Source organism: Anomaloglossus baeobatrachus, chromosome 1 (assembly GCF_048569485.1).
Source record: "Anomaloglossus baeobatrachus isolate aAnoBae1 chromosome 1, aAnoBae1.hap1, whole genome shotgun sequence".
Taxonomy (NCBI): domain Eukaryota; kingdom Metazoa; phylum Chordata; class Amphibia; order Anura; family Aromobatidae; genus Anomaloglossus; species Anomaloglossus baeobatrachus.
In genome coordinates, this window is record NC_134353.1 from 657,183,615 (window position 1) to 657,204,677 (window position 21,063).

Sequence of the window (21,063 nt, forward strand, 5' to 3'; positions counted from 1 at the left end):
AGGACGTGAACTTAGCCTAATATGATAGCACTGTGATGTAGGGCTGAGACACTGATTCCAGCTATGTGTCACTTACTGGGCCCTGTTTTTATTTCAATAAAATCAGCAAACCTGAAAATGAAAGCTGGCCGCAGGTGGATGCGGGTTAAATGTCTAGCTTGGCTTGTGGTACTGAGTAGTTGACATTTGTCGTCTCCTCATCCCACACAATTCCCCCGTTCTATTCCTGCCATTAGCCGCGTTTGTGAATATTATGCAAAATCTACCAAGTACTCATGTATAAATTAGAGACAACCCTCCAGTATTCATGAATTATTAGCCTCATGTTTTTTTTAATTATGATGAAAGAGAGCTTCTCTTTTTCCTTATTTCTTTCCAGCGGATATTGTGCTTTGGGTGATAATTACATCTGTTTATGAAAAATGGAGTGGCGTATATAGACTGTGCATTCAGATATCAAAGGTGGCACGCTTAGTAATATATTTGTCATCGCTCTCAGTATACACTGCACGTAGCATGGTTGCTGATGACCTATTCCAAAATGTAGTCATTCTGCGAGTCATACAGGGCACTAGTCATGGCCCTCCACAAGGACAACCACTGGATCTGCGCATCAGCAACGAATGATAGAAAACAGACTTTGGATTTTGTTGTGACTTGTTATATCCTTTGTATAGATGAGAGGAGAATGAAGGAAGAAATAAGTAAGCAGATTCCTCCTTGTCATGTAGAGTCTTGGTTGGAAAAGAGAGCCAAGAGAGAGAGCGTGCGCAGTGACAGGTAAGTCCAGCAGGGGGCGCTAGGCACCATCTATTGTATTCTCTTCACATTACCTTTCTGATCTCTACCACTGTGCTTTCTGATGTTGTGTATCTTAACAGCACAAAATAGACTTAAGACAAAGCATTGGTAGTATGTGTCTCTGCCCATGCCTCAAACCTCAATCTCCTATGTAGCATTGGCTGACGTGGCTTAATTGACATGGATTTTTGGGACTTGAGCTATAAGCTCTTGCTGCTTTATCAACAGCATGACTTTATATAAAAATGTATTCAAAAGGCTTCATAGTCCTGAACAGCTCTCTGTGGCGGAGGCTTGCACAGAAACAGTATATATGCTACAACTAGGCTATGCTATGCAGAAAAATATGCATATGTACACTACTATAATTTGTATCTGTATTGTGGTGCCCACACTATACGATTGCATCACTCTGATGGAAGCACATAGGTTTGGTTTTTTTTTTAATTTTCTTAACCCGTTCAGCCCCCGGGCATTTTGTGTTTTTCCGTTTTTTTTGTTTTTTTTCCTCTTTCTTCTGAGAGCCGTAACTTTTTTTTTTTTTTTATTTTTCTGTCAATCTTTCTTGTTTTTTGCGGGACAAGTTGTACTTTTAACACTAGAAGTCCCAGGAATTTTGAGCTCCATAGGGTTCCAATGGTAGAAATGTTAAATGACCCCTCTCTGAGACTTCTAGTGTTAAATGAAACCATAAGTTTTACCATATAGTGTACTGGAAAACGGCAAAAAAAATTCCAAGTGCAGAAAAATTGCAAAAAAAGTGTGATGTCACAATAGCTTTTGGGATGTTTTATTCACCGTGTTCACTATATGGTAAAACTGATGGGTCATTGTGATGCCGGAGGTCAGTGCGAGTTTGTAGACACCAAACATGAATAGGTTTACTTGTATTTAAGGGGTTAAAAAAAATTCACAAGCGTGCCCAAAAAAAGTGGCGCACGTTTTGCGCCATTTTTCAAAACCCATAGCATTCTCATTTTTACGGATCTGAGACTTAGTGACAGCTTATTTTTTGCGTCTCGAGCTGACGTTTTTAACGGTACCATTTTTGCGCAGATGCTATGTTTTGATCGCCTGTTATTGCATTTTGCGCAAAATTTGCGGCGACCAAAAAACGTAATTTTGGTGTTTGGAATTTTTTTTGCCGCTACGCCGTTTACTGATCAGATTAATTAATTTTATGGTTTGATAGATCGGGCATTTCTGAACGCGGCGATACCAAATATGTGTATTTTTTTTATTTTTTTAACCCTTTAATTTTCAATGGGGTGGAAGGGTTGTGATTTGAACTTTTAGGTACTTTTTTTTTTTTTTTAATTTTACTAGTCCCCCCTAGGGGGCTATAGCGATCAGCAATCTGATCGCTCTGCCCTATCTGCAGATCACAGCTACAGAGCTGAGAACTGCAGATTTGGTGCTTTACTTTCAATGCCGGCTGTATTCCGGCATTGAGAGGAAGTGACTTGTTAGCTACAGGCGTCATCACATGACCCTGTGCTACCATGGCAACCACCGAAAGTCACGTGATCATGTCATGTGACTTCCAATGGGGGCGGGGTAAGTCACTGTCATGGCGGCGCGCATATACATCTCTCTGCCAGATTTTTGCAGCGAGATGTAAGGGGTTAATGGTCGCGGGTGGAAGCTATTCCACCCGTGACTAGCAGGCACACATGTCAGCTGTTGAAAACAGCTGATATGTGCGCGGATCGCCGCGACCTGCCCATGGCAGGGGGTGGGGATTAACCTCACACAATCCATAACGTACCCAGTACGTCATGGGTTATTAAGGGGTTAAAGGGAATCATTCAGTAGGTTTTTGCTATGTAAGCTGAAGACAGCATGTTGCAAGGGTTAAAACATGATATTCAGGGATGCCTGTATTGTCAAGGTCTGATTTTGTTATGTGCACAGCAGTCCAACTCGTCCCCTCCTTTGACATCTCATTGTTAATGTATAATGTCTATTGATAGACTGGTATGGGCAGGACAGCTCACTCAGCTCTGCTACATGACTAAAGCTAAAAATTCTAATTGTGTCAGAACAGATTCAGTATCTCTTTATCTACATCATGCTAGAATCAGATGAGGTAGCAAAACCCACTGACAGATTCCCTTATACTAAAGGCCCCGTCACACACGGAGATAAATCTTTGGCAGATCTGTGGTTGCAGTGAAATCATGGACATATTGTTCCATTTGTACACAGCCACAAACCTGCCACTGATTGTCCACAATTTCACTGCAACCACAGATCTGCCGCAGATTTATCTCTGTGTGTGACAGGGCCTTAAAACAACTAGTGGGCAGAAATAATGTCTGACTGTTAGATAGATATCTATCTATCTATCTATCTATCTATCTATCTATCTATCTATCTATCTATCTATCTATCATACTGACCTCCCAGAATAAAAGTCAAATGTTGTTTGCATGTCACAATGCAACACTGGAAAAATTAGGGTTTTCTTTTTTTTTCGTTTGTGTGTGTATATGTATGTGTGTGTGTGTGTGTGTGTGTGTGTGTGTGTGTGTATATGTATATATACGTGTGTGTGTGTGTGTGTATGTGTGTGTGTGTGTGTGTGTGTATATATATATATAATATATATATATATATATATATTATAATATTTTCTTTGTCGCTCCATTGGGAGACCCAGACAATTGGGTGTAGAGGCTATGCCTCCGGAGGCCGCACAAAGTATTACACTAAAAGTGTAAAGCCCCTCCCCTTCTGCCTATACACCCCCCGTGCTCCCACGGGCTCCTCAGTTTTTATGCTTTGTGCGAAGGAGGCAGACATGCACGCACAGCTCCATAGATTGGTCAGCAGCAGCTGCTGACTATGTCGGATGGAAGAAAAGTGGGCCCATATAGGGCCCCCAGCATGCTCCCTTCTCACCCCACTCTTGTCGGCGGTGTTGTTAAGGTTGAGGTATCTATTGCGGGTACGGAGGCTGGAGCCCACATGCTGTTTTCCTTCCCCATCCCCCTTAGGGCTCTGGGTGAAGTGGGATCCTATCGGTCTCCAGGCACTGAGACCGTGCTTCATCCACAACTCCTGGGAGCCTGCTGGATAGGAGCCGGGTATCGTTCAGGGACATGGCCCTGCTACTTGGAGGTACTCTGTGTCCCCGTGGGGACCGAGCACAGCAACACTCCAGCATTGCTGGGTGTGCTAGTGCACCGGGGACCGCGGCGCTGACCGGGTTAAATGTGCCATTACACACTCAGCGTCGCTGAGTGTGTTTTTATGTAGGGGGACTACCGCGCTGACCGCCGCCGCCATGTTTAACACTGAGGCGCGGCTGGGACTTGTAGTGCGCCGGGGACTTCCGCGCGGCTGCGCTTTTACGGCGGCCGCGCTTATTACTCGAGTCCCCGGCTTTTGCGGCCTAGTCTTTCTTCCTCCCGCCCACAGCCCTGACAAGCAGGGGAAGGGCGGGACGCTGTACAGACGAGCAGCAATGAGGGCTGGAGAATGCTTTGCATACTCCACCCCCCTCACTGTGCACTGTGGGGCACCAGTTCCCGCACTTTCTGGGTCACGCCCACGGCTCCCTCCTCTCCTCAGGACGCCGGCAGCCATTCCTGTCAGCTCCTCGGACGCTGCAGAGGGGGACAAATTCTGGGAGACCCAGGCAGGGATTCTGGTGGCCTCACAACCGCTTTAAGCGGGTGGTAAGCAGCACCTGTGGTGCTAGCCCCATTGTGCAGAAGTGTAATTATATGTTTATGGTATATACTTTACACTGTATAGTGCACAGTTGTTTTCTGGCTATATATCCCTATTGTGTTGCTCAGGGAAGACAATAGCATGGCGCCCACAAAAGGCAGGGGTGCCAAAACACAGGCTTACTATGCTGCCTGCGCCGCATGTACGACGCCGCTACCGGCAGGTTCCACTGACCCTCATTGTGTGCACTGCTCGGCCCCTACTGCACTTGCTCAGCCGGAGCCTCTGCTAAGAGGGGCCCAGGGGGAGCCACCTGCTGACACTCTCCAGGTGACAGGGACGGAGTTTGCAGTCTTTACGGATAAACTCTCTGAAACTATGGCTAAGATACTAGAAGCCTTGCAGTCCAGACCGGTATCTCAGCACAGGGACTCTGTTGAATCATTGTTCCCTGGCCCCCCTCAGTTGGACCAACAATGTCCCCCCGGGGTATCTCATAGATCCCAGGCTGGGGGCTCTGACACGGACCCCAGCCCCAGACCGATTAAGCGAGCTCGCTTGGAGATTCCCTCGACATCATCATATTGTTCAGGGTCTCAGCGGGGGGAATCTCTGGTTGATGACGCGGAGACAGCTGATCAGGATTCTGATCCTGGGGCCGCTCTCAATCTTGATACTCCGGACGGGGACGCCATAGTGAACGATCTTATTGCGTCCATCAATCGAATGTTGGATATTTCTCCCTCAGCTCCTCCGGTGGAGGAGTCAGCTTCTCAGCAGGAGAAATTCCGTTTCAGGTTTCCCAAGCGTACACCGAGTATGTTTCTGGACCACTCTGATTTCAGAGAGGCAGTCCAGAATCACCATGATTGTCCAGATAAGCGTTTTTCTAAGCGCCTTAAGGATACACGTTATCCCTTTCCCTCTGACGTGGTCAAAGGTTGGACTCAGTGTCCCAAGGTGGATCCTCCAATCTCCAGACTGGCGGCTAGATCCATACTTGCAGTGGAAGATGGGGCTTCACTCAAAGATGCCACTGACAGGCAGATGGAGCTCTGGTTGAAATCCATCTATGAAGCTATCGGTGTTTCTTTTGCCCCAGCATTCGCAGCCGTATGGGCGCTACAAGCTATCTCAGCAGGTCAAGCGCAAATTGACGCAGCCACACGCACTTCCGCGCCGCAGGTGGCGTCCATAACCGCTCAGACGTCGGCAATGGCGTCTTACGCTATTAATGCTGTCCTGGACTCTGCGAGCCGTACGGCGGTTGCATCCGCCAATTCGGTGGTACTCCGCAGGGCCTTGTGGCTACGGGAATGGAAGGCAGATTCTGCTTCCAAAAAGCGCTTAACTAGTTTGCCAATTTCTGGCGACCGATTGTTTGGCGAGCGTTTGGATGAAATCATCAAACAATCCAAGGGGAAGGATACATCCTTACCCCAGCCCAAACCGAACATACCCCAAACAGAGGAAGGGGCAGTCGAGGTTTCGGTCCTTTCAGGGCGCGGGCAGGTCCCAATTCCCCTCGTCCAAAAGGCCTCAGAAAGATCAAAGGAACTCTGATTCATGGCGGTCTAAGTCACGTCCTAAAAAGACCACCGGAGGTGCCGCTACCAAAGCGGCTTCCTCATGACTTTCGGCCTCCGCAATCTGCATCCTCGGTCGGTGGCAGGCTCTCCCGCTTTTGCGACACCTGGCTGCCACGGGTAAAAGACCGCTGGGTGAGAGACATTCTGTCTCACGGTTACAAGATAGAGTTCACCTCTCGTCCCCCGACTCGATTCTTCAGGTCATCCCCGCCTCCCGAGCGAGCCGAGGCTCTTCTGCAGGCGCTGGGCACTCTGAAGGCAGAAGGAGTGGTGGTCCCTGTTCCTCTTCAGCAACAGGGTCACGGTTTTTACTCCAACCTGTTTGTGGTCCCAAAGAAGGACGGGTCTTTCCGTCCTGTCCTGGACCTGAAACTGCTCAACAAACACGTAAAGACCAGGCGGTTCCGGATGGAATCCCTCCGCTCCGTCATCGCCTCAATGTCCCAAGGAGATTTCCTTGCATCGATCGATATCAAAGATGCTTATCTCCACGTACCGATTGCTCCAGAGCACCAGCGCTTCTTGCGCTTCGCCATAGGAGACGAACACCTGCAGTTCGTGGCACTGCCGTTCGGCCTGGCAACAGCCCCACGGGTTTTCACCAAGGTTATGGCTACTGTAGTAGCGGTCCTCCACTCTCAGGGTCACTCGGTGATCCCTTACTTGGACGATCTCCTGATCAAGGCACCCTCTCAAGAGGCATGCCAACACAGCCTCACCGCTACTCTGGAGACTCTCCAGAGTTTCGGGTGGATCATCAATTTTCCAAAGTCAAATCTGACACCGGCCCAATCGCTGACATATCTTGGCATGGAGTTTCATACCCTCTCAGCGATAGTGAAGCTTCCGCTGATCAAGCAGCGGTCGCTACAGAAGGGGGTACAATCTCTCCTTCAAGGTCAGGCACACCCCTTGAGGCGCCTCATGCACTTCCTGGGGAAGATGGTGGCAGCAATGGAGGCAGTCCCTTTCGCGCAGTTTCACCTGCGTCCTCTTCAATGGGACATCCTTCGCAAATGGGACAGGAAGCCGACGTCCCTCGACAGGAACGTCTCTCTCTCTCAGGCGACCAAAGCTTCCCTTCGGTGGTGGCTTCTTCCCACTTCATTATCGAAGGGGAAATCCTTCCTACCCCCATCCTGGGAGGTGGTCACGACGGACGCGAGTCTGTCAGGGTGGGGAGCGGTTTTTCTCCACCACAGGGCTCAGGGTACGTGGACCCGGCAAGAGTCCTCACTTCAGATCAATGTTCTGGAAATACGGGCAGTGTACCTTGCCCTGAAAGCGTTCCAGCAGTGGCTGGAAGGCAAGCAGATCCGAATTCAGTCGGACAATTCCACAGCGGTGGCATACATCAACCACCAAGGCGGCACACGCAGTCGGCAAGCCTTCCAGGAAGTCCGGCGGATCTTGATGTGGGTGGAAGCCACGGCCTCCACCATCTCTGCAGTTCACATCCTGGGCGTGGAAAACTGGGAAGCAGATTATCTCAGTCGCCAGGGCATGGACGCAGGGGAATGGTCCCTTCACCCGGACGTGTTTCAGGAGATCTGTTGCCGCTGGGGGGTGCCGGACGTCGACCTCATGGCGTCCCGGCACAACAACAAGGTACCGACGTTCATGGCACGGTCTCAAGATCCCAGAGCTATGGCGGCAGACGCCTTAGTTCAGGATTGGTCGCAGTTTCAGCTCCCTTATGTGTTTCCTCCGCTGGCACTGTTGCCCAGAGTGTTACGCAAGATCAGGGCCGACTGCCGCCGCGTCATCCTCGTCGCTCCAGACTGGCCGAGGAGGTCGTGGTACCCGGATCTGTGGCATCTCACGGTCGGCCAACCGTGGGCACTACCAGACCGACCAGACTTGCTGTCTCAAGGGCCGTTTTTCCATCTGCATTCTGCGGCCCTCAACCTGACTGTGTGGCCATTGAGTCCTGGATCCTAGCGTCTTCAGGATTATCTCAAGAGGTCATTGCCACTATGAGACAGGCTAGGAAACCAACGTCCGCCAAGATCTACCACAGGACGTGGAAAATTTTCCTGTCATGGTGCTCTGCTCAGAGTTTTTCTCCCTGGCCTTTTGCCTTGCCCACTTTTCTGTCCTTCCTTCAATCTGGACTGGAAAAGGGTTTGTCGCTCGGCTCCCTTAAGGGACAAGTCTCAGCGCTCTCTGTGTTTTTCCAGAAGCGCCTAGCCAGACTTCCACAGGTACGCACGTTCCTGCAGGGGGTTTGTCACATCGTTCCTCCTTACAAGCGGCCGTTAGAACCCTGGGATCTGAACAGGGTGCTGATGGCTCTTCAGAAACCACCATTCGAGCCAATGAGGGATATTTCTCTCTCACGCCTTTCGCAGAAAGTGGTTTTCCTAGTAGCAGTCACCTCTCTTCGGAGAGTGTCTGAGCTAGCAGCGTTGTCGTGCAAAGCCCCTTTCCTGGTGTTTCACCAGGACAAGGTGGTTCTGCGTCCGGTTCCGGAATTTCTCCCCAAGGTGGTATCCCCCTTTCATCTCAATCAGGATATCTCCTTACCCTCTTTTTGTCCTCATCCAGTTCACCAATGTGAAAAGGATTTGCACTTGTTAGATCTGGTGAGAGCACTCAGACTCTACATTTCTCGTACGGCGCCCCTGCGCCGCTCGGATGCACTCTTTGTCCTTGTCGCTGGCCAGCGTAAAGGGTCACAGGCTTCCAAATCAACCCTTGCTCGGTGGATCAAGGAGCCAATTCTCGAAGCTTACAGTTCTGCTGGGTTTCCGGTTCCCTCAGGGCTGAAGGCCCATTCTACCAGAGCCGTGGGCGCGTCCTGGGCTTTGAGGCACCAGGCTACGGCTCAGCAGGTGTGTCAGGCGGCTACCTGGTCGAGCCTGCACACTTTCACGAAACACTATCAGGTGCATACCTATGCTTCGGCGGATGCCAGCCTAGGTAGACGAGTCCTTCAGGCGGCGGTTGCCCACCTGTAGGAAGGGGCCGTTTTCCGGCTCTATTACGAGGTATTAATTTACCCACCCAGGGACTGCTTTTGGACGTCCCAATTGTCTGGGTCTCCCAATGGAGCGACAAAGAAGAAGGGAATTTTGTTTACTTACCGTAAATTCCTTTTCTTCTAGCTCCAATTGGGAGATCCAGCACCCGCCCCTGTTTTTTTGTGTACACATGTTGTTCATGTTGAATGGTTTCAGTTCTCCGATATTCCTTCGGATTGAATTTACTTTAAACCAGTTTATAATTTTTTTTCCTCCTTCTTGCTTTTGCACCAAAACTGAGGAGCCCGTGGGAGCACGGGGGTCTATAGGCAGAAGGGGAGGGGCTTTACACTTTTAGTGTAATACTTTGTGCGGCCTCCGGAGGCATAGCCTATACACCCAATTGTCTGGGTCTCCCAATTGGAGCTAGAAGAAAAGGAATTTACGGTAAGTAAACAAAATTCCCTTCATTGTGAGGTAGCGTGGTCGGCTGCGCGGCAGAAGACACGGGATCCAGGCACCAATGGTCACAGCACACGGTTTATTGCACAAACAAAAGTCCAACACAGCACACACATGTGTGTCTCTGGCAGAAACTCAGGGAGTTGTGTTCACTCCCTCACACTAGGAACCCACGCCCATGTTCCTGTTTCCTTTTAACCCTCCTTTCAGCCTGCAGGGAAACAGCATTAACCCTGGAGTGGAGTTGCTTTCTATACATGGAGGGAGCACAACCGGGGCGAGACATACCGGCCGTCATAGATAACCCCGGTCACAGTCTCACATACCCCCCCCCCCCCCCCTCAGTTCAAGCGTGCGGGGTTGAACTCCCGCCATCAAACACGGGCCGCGGGACAAGGCATCGGCGTTGCCCTGCAACCTACCGGCCCGGTGTTCAACCGTAAACCGGAAGTTCTGCAGAGAAAGGAACCACCGGGTAACCCGGGCATTCCGTTCCTTGGCGGACCTCATCCAGACCAGCGGAGAGTGATCAGTCACCAAGCGAAACTGTCGTCCCAGCAGGTAATAGCGTAGGGACTCCAAGGCCCACTTGATCGCCAGGCACTCCTTCTCCACTACGCTATAATTCTGCTCGGGAGGGGTGAGCTTCCTACTCAAGAAGGTGACGGGGTGTTCCTCCCCCTGAACCACCTGAGACAGCACTGCCCCCAGGCCGACCTCAGAGGCGTCAGTCTGTACTATGAACTCCTTCCGGAAATCAGTGTTGACAAGAACGGGCTGTCCGCACAGGACCCCCTTCAGGGCCCGGAAGGAGTCCTCGGCCTGCGGAGTCCAGCGCACCATGACGGACTTCTTGCCTTTGAGAAGGTCCGTCAAGGGGGCTGATAGTCCCGCAAAATTTTTTACAAACCTCCTGTAGTACCCCACGATACCCAGGAAGGCCCTAACCTGCTTCGTGGACAGGGGTCTAGGCCACTTCTGGATCGCCTCAACTTTGTTAATTTGGGGCTTAATCACTCCTTGGCCTATTACGTAGCCCAAGTAGCGGGCTTCCGTGAGCCCCAACGCACATTTTTTGGGATTGGCTGTCAATCCGGCTGTTCGGAGCGCGTTCACCACCGCTTGTACCTGTTCCAAGTGGGTCTGCCACTCAGAGCTGTAAATAATGATGTCATCAAGGTACGCTGATGCATACGCCTGGTGGGGTTCCAGCACTAAGTCCATCAACCTCTGGAACGTGGCCGGAGCGCCATGTAACCCAAAAGGCAAGACAACATAGTGGAAGAGACCCTCCGGCGTAACAAAAGCGGTTTTCTCCTTGGCGGACTCCGTTAGTGGCACCTGCCAGTACCCCTTGGTCAGGTCGAGCGTGGTGAAATATCGCGCCTGTCCCAGCCTATCAATCAGCTCATCCACCCGGGGCATGGGGTAGAGATCGAACTTGGATATTTCGTTCAATCTCCTAAAGTCATTGCAGAACCTTAAGGAGCCATCGGGTTTTGGTATCAGGACAATGGGACTAGCCCATTCACTCCGGGATTTTTCGATGACCCCCCAGGCGTAGCATTGTCTTTACTTCCTCTGATATGGCTTGTCTTCGAGCCTCCGGTACCCGGTATGGCTTCAGGCGTACCTTCAGGTGAGGCTCGGTGACAATGTCATGTCGTATCAGACTGGTCCTACCAGGCAGCTCGGAGAAGACATCGGGGTTCTGCTGAACCAGCCGTCTGGCCTCTCGCCTCTGTTGCTTGCTGAGGGCTTCTCCAATCCTTACTTCCGGTTCGTCCTCTCCGGAGGTCGCTGGAGCCGGGTTTGAACGACCCGAAGAGGAGGGAGAGGGAGATGGGGATAAATCACCCATCAGGCCTTCCCGTTCCTGCCAAAGTTTTAACAGGTTGACATGGTATATTTGTTCAGGTTTCCGCCTACTGGGCTGCAATACCTTATAGTTGACCACCCCGATTCTTTCCTTTATCTCGTAGGGGCCTTGCCACTGAGCCAGGAATTTACTCTCCGCCGTGGGGATCAATACCAACACCCGATCCCCGGGTTTAAAGGTCCGCACGGTGGCTTGTCTATTGTAGCGGCCACTTTGCGCGGCCTGAGCCTCCTGTAAATGCTCCTTCACAATTGGCATGACCGCGCTTATGCGGTTCTGCATTCCTAAAATGTGTTCAAGTCACACTTTTATGGGGGGTGGGCTCCTGCTCCCATGTTTCCTTTGCCAGGTCCAAGAATCCCCGGGGATGTCGCCCGTATAACAACTCAAAAGGCGAAAACCCCGTGGATGCCTGTGGCACCTCTCGGATGGCAAACATCAAATAGGGAAGCATCATATCCCAGTCTTTCCCGTCTTTGGAAATCACCCTTTTGAGCATGGTTTTATTGAATCGCTCCACTAAACCGTCCGTTTGAGGATGATACACAGACGTTCGCAACTGCTTGATCTGGAGTAGCCGGCATAGCTCTTTGGTCACTTTAGACATGAATGGGGTCCCCTGATCCGTAAGGATCTCCTTGGGCAACCCCACCCGGCAGAACACAGCAAACAACTCCCGAGCTATAAGCTTCGCCGCAGTATGTCTGAGAGGTATCGCCTCTGGATACCGGGTGGCATAGTCAACGATCACTAGGATGTGTTGGTGCCCTCGAGCGGACTTTACGAGGGGCCCCACCAGATCCATCCCTATCCGTTCAAAAGGGACTTCTATAATGGGTAACGGTACCAACGGACTGCGAAAATGGGTCAGGGGTGCAGTAAGCTGACACTCCGGGCAGGTTTCGCAGAACCGTTTTACCTCCCCAAAGACCCCGGGCCAATAGAACCTTTGCAATATTCGCTCCTGCGTTTTCTTGACCCCTAGGTGGCCACTCATCAGGTGTTTATGAGCCAAGTCGAGGACCCGCCGGCGATATGGCTGGGGCACCACCAACTGCTCTACCCCCACGCCCCGTATTTCATCTACCCGGTAGAGTAAATCCTGTTTAAGAGCGAAATGGGGGTACCTTTCCTGGGCACCGGGCAGCTGTGCCACCCCGTCAACCACTGTCACCCGACTCCGGGCATGTATTAATGTAGGGTCCTGGAGTTGGGCTGTCCCAAACGTATCCGGGGACGCCTCCAACTCCGGGAGGGGCTCGACCATCTCAGCCTCTCCTGCCAATACCTCTAGGGGCGACCTATCGGGTTCACATTCTGTCCCTATCATGGGGACCCCTACGGCAGGTGTCCCGGATTCGGGATTGTCGGGCTCAGGTCCCGGACTGTCCAATACCTGAGGGGACTTAGGAGGCCCCTTCCATAGAGTCCAAAAATACGGCAGATCCCTTCCTAATATCACGTCATAGGGAAGAGTGTTAATAAGTCCCACCTCATGTTGCACCTGACCGCAGGGTGCTGTGATGGTGACAATCCCCGTGGGATAATCTCGGCGGTCCCCATGTATGCAAACCACCCCCACGGTACGTCCTGTGGCCTTTACTTCAGCCCTTAGGGTTGATCGCACAAGGGTCACTAAGCTTCCGGAATCCAACAAGCCTGTAACCGGACATCCATTCACCTGTATTTGGCACAAGTGGGGCTCAGTCTCCGGGGAGACAAGGTCCACGGTACACACCGCCTGAGCATACATTGAACCCCGCCGGGTAACCCCACAATCCATGGGCTCCGTGGTGAGTGGACACTGGGCTTCCATATGTCCCACCCGCTGGCACCGCCAACATCTAATAGGGAAGGAAACTCCCTTGACGAGTTGTCGTTTAGGGTACATAACCTTCCGGACCTCAGGGACGGCGGGCGCGGCCTCAGACGGGACGGTAGCGGACTCCCGCACCGTTGTCCGCGGTGGGTCCTTGGCCCGAGGTTTGGAGGGGCTGGACCGATGGGCGGCACGCAAAGTCTCAGTGTCCCGTATCAAGTCCTGCGTAGCCACATGCCGCTCCACCAGGCACACTAATTGGTCCAGGGTACTTGGGTCGCCCTGTCCTACCCACCGTTGAATGGTGACTGGTAAAGTGCGCACAAAGCGATCAACCACTACCCTTTCCACCATTTGCGCAGGGCTCAGAGTGTCAGGCTGCAACCACTTCTTTACCAGATGCAACAAGTCATAGGCCTGGGAGCGTACGGGTTTGACTTCCTCATAGAACTACTGATTTACCCGCTGAGCCCGTACATAGGTATTCACCCCCAACCGAGCAAGTATTTCGGCTTTCAGGGTCTCATATTCTATGGCGTCCTCGGTACAGAGGTCCAGGTATGCTTTTTGGGGCTCCCCCGTCAGATAGGGCGACAATACCTCAGCCCACTGGGGGGTCGGCAGCTTTTCCCGCTCGGCCACCCGCTCAAACACCGCCAGGAACGCTTCCACATCATCCCCCGGGGTCATCTTTTGCAACGCTTGTCTCGCCGTTTTCCGGACGCTGCCGTCGTCACCCTGTCCCGGGGTTGTTGCTGCCGGTCCGGCACGGATCGACTTGGCCAGGAGAACCATCTGCTCTTGGTGCCTTTGTTCCTGCAATTGCAAGGATTGCTGCTGACGTTCCAACGACCGGAGCAGGTGTGCATTGGTCTGTTGTTGCTGTGCATTAGCCTGAGCCAGCTGCTTTAGTATGTCCTCCATGGCGTCGCCGGGTTTGGGCTGTAGTATAGCCGCTCGAATCCAGGACATGCGCTGCTGGGTCACCAGGGATGGATGCTACACCTCACCGGGCTGGCATGCCCGCATTCTCCACCATCTGTGAGGTAGCGTGGTCGGCTGCGCGGCAGAAGACACGGGATCCAGGCACCAATGGTCACAGCACACGGTTTATTGCACAAACAAAAGTCCAACACAGCACACACATGTGTGTCTCTGGCAGAAACTCAGGGAGTTGTGTTCACTCCCTCACACTAGGGACCCACGCCCATGTTCCTGTTTCCTTTTAACCCTCCTTTCAGCCTGCAGGGAAACTGCATTAACCCTGGAGTGGAGTTGCTTTCTATACATGGAGGGAGCACAACCGGGGCGTGACATACCGGCCGTCATAGATATATATATATATATATATATATATATATATATATATATATATATATATATATATATATATATATATATATATATATATATATATATATATATATATATATATATATATATATATATATATATATATATATATATATATATATACATATCTCAGAATATATTATGCAACAATTGTACATAATTATTCTTATGTATAATACAAATATGTATTAGTGTTGGGTTGTGTTATTGGTGTATTTTTATGATTGACCATATAGCCAATATAATGCATTTATTGGTGCATGCTGGCCTTGCTTTCAGAATCTGCGCTTTTTATATTGGATTTGCTCAGCAGTGTGTTTCGCAGGTTTCCAGTTGACACGGCTTGAGAATGCCAATTTTTGACTCCAGGAGTTTTCAGACTTTATGGTTGTTAAATGAATAGCAATTGAAGAGCAATTGGTTACAGTCTAGATGGCAGAGTACAACTGAAGACACAAAAATAAATCATGGCTCCCATTGTTCTTGGCAGCGATGACTATCAATCGGGCAAAATGGAAACATTCAGCTAAAATGTCCCCAAATAATCTTTATTACGAACTTCTCCGCCAATTCCAGAGTTTCCTCTTTAAGAAGTAAAAGCATTTCCCGCTTCTTGTGCCTTTTTAAACAGTGAATTGTCAATCGGGTGCCGTCCTACCTATAAACCCGCACTGTAAAGTATTCGCTGCTCTGTGGCCCGTGGCCAGTCTAAGATTCGCACAGATTGAAATATGTCCGTGCAGTTGTCGCATATCTGTCTTTCCCTATGATTTTCTTTGACAGCGGTTCTGTAAAGTGCCGTTGTGTGATTGATTCATTGAGTCACAAATGCAGGTATTTGACACGCTGGATAAAGAGCTGCAGGCCTAACATGCATATGTAATCCATGGATATATAAAGCGGCTGCTTCCAGTTTTCAACTGATATCAATGCTTATGAATATTTTTGAAGTCGCAGGGACGGAGTGCAGTTACATTTTTTTTTTTTTTTTTCTCGGTTTCAGCTCAGCATGAATTTCTGTGCTAGTTTCTCTATAGATGGTAAAATTTTAGTGTTTGTTCACTGAAGTTCAGGTGCAAATAATAAAAATGTATATAATTTATATATACAGTGTGCGTGTATAAAATATACTGTATTTTTTGCTTTATAAGACGCACTTTTCTTCCCCCAAATTGTGGTGGAAAGTAGGGGGTGCGGCTTATAAACCGAATATACGGGTGGGTGTGTGTATGTGTGTATGTGTGAACAACGACAAGGCAGAGTCCAGCAATAACGTGAGCAATCCAGGATGCTGTTTCAAAATTTTTTTCTTTCTTTTTACTCATAAATTCATTAAAATATAATGGTCCAAGAATGTGATTCTGGACCGTGAAGAAGGCGGATTTTACCGCTTAAACGCGTAGTCCTATCTGCGCTATTTTCCTGCGATAATGCTGTTCTAAATTGCTTGGACCATATATTTTAATGAATTTATGAATAAAAAGAATTTTTTTTTTTAACAGCATCCTGGATTGCTCACGCTATTGCTGGACTCTGCCTTGTCGTTGTTCACATTTGTATGGATGGACTCCTACGTCCTGATCCAGGCACAACGGAGTTAACCAGGTCAGCTGAGGTTCCAGGTGATTCACAGGAGTGAGCTGGTCTACATTGTTGGACATATATATAATATATATATATATATATATATATATATATATATATATATATATATATATATATATATATATATATATATATATATATATATATATATATATATAATATAAAAAATTAATTATAATATTATGCACTGCGGTGCTGGAGGCAGGTGACAGCTGCGGGCAGCAGCGTTAGATCTCCTGCTCCTGCTCATATAATATGCACAGCCGCTGTCCAGCAGTGTGGTGCTGAAACTGCATCACGCTGGGGGGCTGGGGTATATTATATCTGCCTGTGCCCTCCTTTGATCGCACATGATTCCCCCCCCCCCTGTGTTAGATATGTCCCCCGTGCTGCTGCCCATAGTAAAATAAAAAAAAAAGCTTTACTCACCTCCTCCAGCGCTGATCTCCGGTCTCCTGCTGCTGTTGTCTGTGATAACGCACGCAGAGATGATATCACTCTGCCCCCAGTGCGCTCTGTGCCCCCAACGTTCCCCAGTGCTGTGCCCCCTGCATTTACCTATGCTCTGTGCCGAGCATAGTGCTAACCGGAAGAACTGCCGAGGTGAGAACTGGCTGCGGCCAACAGTGATCTGCCGCCTGAGCCTGGTATTGTACTATAGTTGTCACGCTGCGATCACAGCTACTATCCTCCCTTGCACAGGAGCGGTTATTGCAGCATGACATCTGTAGTACAATACCAGGCTGCAGATCACCGCTGACCCCATCCTCAGGGGGAAAGTGGAGCGCACAGTACACGCTGTAGGCTCCACAAAGATGGTGGCAGTCTCCTCCCAGAGCTGTGATCTGGACAGCCCAGGGAGAGTGTCCAGGTCACAGCAGCCACAGTGCAGGAGATGGGGTCGGATACCAACTAATCTCTCTCTGCATAGGGAGCTGAAGTATTTGTGGTGTGAAACTGTGATTATAAACTGCAAATCCAAGATAGCAGCTCTGTCTTTGTGTCTTTGAGAAAAATAAAATTAAATAAAAACGAAGTAAACCAATTTAATATTGAAAATAATTAATTTCATAACAAAAACTATAAAAAAAAAACTCCAATCTCGGCATCTTCCCTTTAATCATGCCCAGGGGATGAACAGGCCGGCCTCATTACTCTACTTGATGTTGCAGACTCTTCACACGCCTTTGTAAGTTTCATAAAAGACCAGATCAAATGAAATCTGCACCCATACCGCCATATTGGAGATTGTGGACCTCACAGGCTCTCTTTAAAGGACATTTCACACGTGGCATATAGTATATAGTACAAGGCATGGGAGTTTGGTTTAGAAAACTGTATTTTTAGATTATGGAAAATATAGCACATACTTGACAGCCAGGCTTCCAAATCTGCCGTACTATACTCTGCTGTTTTGAAGCTATAATACCATTGCACTGAGCTGCTTTTTGTGATTAGCATTTTAAAGGGGACCTGGTGGCTGATGCATACTGCTCGTAAATGAGGCAGCATATATCAGACTCTGGCTGCATGATTTTAGCCATGTATGTTTGACTATGAAATGCTGCGGAGGTTCAGAGAATAACATAGTTTAATAACCACCGGGAACCAAGCTGCATGGGAGACTAGTGGGACGGGTGCATCCTCGGTGCCTTCTACACTGCCAGTGACTGACAGGTCTCTTCCTGCATTTGCATGTAGGTCTTTCCCTGTCAGTCAAGGTAGAGGGGAGAAGGTGCTATTCTACTAAATAATCAATAGTTTTCTCCGAAATGCCACAGATTTTCAGCGTTAAACATCTATGGCTGATACATACATACTACCCAGTCCACAGGCATGTATCAGCTGTCAGATTCCCTTTTAGGCTGGTATCACACTTGCATGTGACTCTCGCAAGCATCGCTCACCCAGAGGCTCTCCTGACGGAAGCGTGTCAGCTGCATAGAAACACATGAAGCGAACGCGCTTCTGTCAAGAGAGCCGCTGCTGGTCCGGGTGATGAGATCCTCGCTCAAGTCACACGAAAGTATGTCTCCAGCCTTAAGGACTTGGATCCCAAATGATTTTAGAAAAACGTACCCTAACACTGTATAGATACTTGCCCCCTCCACCCTCCGAAATTTGCATCGTTTCTACACCACGACTATGGTCTCGGTGCTATGGCTTCAACAGTGACATGTTAATGGTGTAAAATGAAAAAAAAAAAAAACAAAAACAACCTGACTGCATTTCCTAACAGACAACAAATGTAAGCAGGTCCAAACTGAACACGAAACCTACTCTAACAAATATACAACTGCACTCTGAGATGTATGCAAACATTGAATATAGGAATTTGGACATTCATTACTGCTGCGGACATGTGTTTAAAAACTGAGACCCTTGAAGCCTAAGAGGCCAGTGTTATGCCCAGATAGAGGCATTTAGATGGGGGACCCAGCATAAGAGATACGCCTTGACGCTGGCTGCTAGGCTCACATAAACCTGGCCTTTTTTTATCCATTGTGTCTCCATTTTTAAGTTTTATTTCCTTAGCAGCATGTCCAAATTCCTATTTTCAATGTTTGCAAAACCTTGCATCTCAGATTGCAGCTGTATTTTTGTTAGGTCATGTTGATAGTGTGCATCACTGCTGCAGTCAATCAGCTCAGAAACTTGATATAGACAGCATGGCCCACTGCAGCCGTGATGTGTACAATTGACGTGATGTCACCGCTGCAGTACTATTTTAGTAGTTACATATGAATATCAGCAGCCTTTTTTTATACGATTAACAAGAATAGACATTATAGTTTAGAACACTAGTTCCTTCAAATAATATGAAGGCATTGAAATATTGCATTGGTGAGGCCCGACTGGATAATGCTTCTTGATGGACATCCCTTCTGACTCCTTCACTTAATGTTTTTTGGGGGCAATAAATCTAAACCTCTTTACAAGATTGCTGTACCTTCTGCAATAGTAAAACGCCTCTAACATAGAATAAGAAGACATTTAGAGGTTCACTGGACTGAAATCCCTGCACTATTTTATATCGGTTGATCCCCAGTGGATTGATTTATTCATTTTTTTTAAATTAAATGGAACAAAACAGCCAACTGGATCCTTGAATTGTGGCTCTGAATAGCTGAGATGGGAAGGCCGTGAGTGTCCATTTATGTTCAAAGAATATGATGGAAAGTTTGGATGTTGTAGTCATTAGTCCCAAAGTATTATGTGGGTCAGTATGGTCAATAGTTTCACTTAGTTAAAAAATATTTATTTATTTTTTTAGAGCTGTAAGCATCACAATTTTCACCTTTTCTCTTTTCAGTGTCTCCGTATCTGAACGTCCGGTTTACCATTTACCACCAGGGTGGCCTCCCCTTTGTGACCTGCCTCCGTCACTCCACCCCCCCACAGCTGCAGATGAGGAGCACCCAGTTGTCCTTGAATGGGGCTAAGCCAGACGAAAGGGAAGCTCCCTAATAAAAATAATACCTATTTTATAGCGCTCTGACGCTTGTTATGGGAAATCTACTACCTTGGAGGTGCACTGGGGGGGTTGTCATTGCATTTGGATTGCTTGATCCGAGTGCAGTGACCCGCCCCGTACACTTCCAGCCCTATCCATCTTCTGTTATAATGTGCAAGATGCGGAGTCTGCACACTGAACATTAAATTTGTGAATGGAACTTTCATGTACGTCGTGGCAAATTTACCTTTCTGTCCCATGTAGTGAAGTTGTTGTATGAAGGTTATTGCTGTCAATTATATAATGTCATGTTGTATTCCTGTGTCTTATCTAATAATATACATTGTTTAAATTTTGTATTTTTTTTTTTATATTTTCTTTTTTACTGCTGTTAATGATTGGTATAAAATAACTATACTGTAACAGTTAGTTGTTCCCATATTCTCTAATATATTGATTACACATTGGAAAATCACTTTAACATTTTACAATTTATTTATTTTTTAAACGAGTGTTTGGAAATCTGATGTCAGTAAATACACCTCTTGTACATCAATAGAAATCAATGTAAATTGTATGCTCCCATGGGTTTTATACACTGCAGATTTCCCCAAATTTAATTTGCATGCAGAAATGTCGCTGCTTAACACAGAATTTGCATTGTGAAAGATTTTACATAATTTCATCCACAAACTCTAGGGGGAAAAAAAGAATTCTCAGAATTAAGTCACCGCCTGCTTAATTTGAAATCTGCAATATGTCAGGCTTTGTTTTATGTTTGTTTTGGGTGATAAAGTAGAGAACAATACACAGCATATAGGAGAACCATATTGCAAAAAAATATACATATATATATATTAAGCTGTGTGTGTCCACTAAAGGAATCCACACCGTCGCATTTACAATAATCAAGTTTTGCACAGACCCTCCATGTGACCCAGGGAACGTCAGACTATGTTTTGACAGGAAAATGTAACCCCGTGCATTACAGTTACTCTCCAAAATTCTGCCTCCATTAAACTGAATGGAGGTGGGAGCTATAGGCTATTAATGGCAACTGTCAGTGATTGCTATAGGAACAAAATAAACTGTTTAATATAAGAAGCTTATGTGTGAGGTAATAAGATGTCAGTGGTGAGACGGATAGAGAGAGAGACAGATGTGGAAAGAGACAGACAGAAACAGATGGGCTAAGAGACAGTTTGGGAAAGAGACAAAGACAGACAGGAAAGAGGGAGACAGACAGACACACACATAGAGACAGACACAGAGATAAAGAAAGACACAGCCAGACATAGATGAAGACAGACTGATACAAATACAGACAGCGAGATAGACACAGAAAGACAAGGAAAGAGACACAGCGACACACAGACAGAAACTGGGAGAGACAGAGAGACAGTTACTATCCTGCTAGTGTGTGTGTATGTGTGTATATAGATTATCTATAATCAGTTATA

At 48.0% G+C, this 21,063-nt stretch overlaps 1 protein-coding gene across 2 annotated transcripts in view; it reads left to right on the forward strand.

Moving 5' to 3' along the window:
• ZMAT5 (zinc finger matrin-type 5) overlaps window positions 1-20,707 on the forward strand; it is a 32,308-nt gene extending 11,601 nt beyond the window's left edge. Inside the window, exons 4-6 of one of the 2 annotated variants that reach the window (XM_075319969.1) lie at window positions 678-780; window positions 16,047-16,149; window positions 19,463-19,547. In XM_075319969.1, the coding sequence (XP_075176084.1) occupies window positions 678-780; window positions 16,047-16,125 (182 nt within the window). In that variant the 3' untranslated portion in view covers window positions 16,126-16,149; window positions 19,463-19,547. Of the gene's footprint in view, window positions 1-677; window positions 781-16,046; window positions 16,150-19,462 lie in introns of both variants that reach the window. The other variant, XM_075319968.1, reaches the window with a different exon arrangement.
• Window positions 20,708-21,063: the final 356 nt, after the last annotated feature.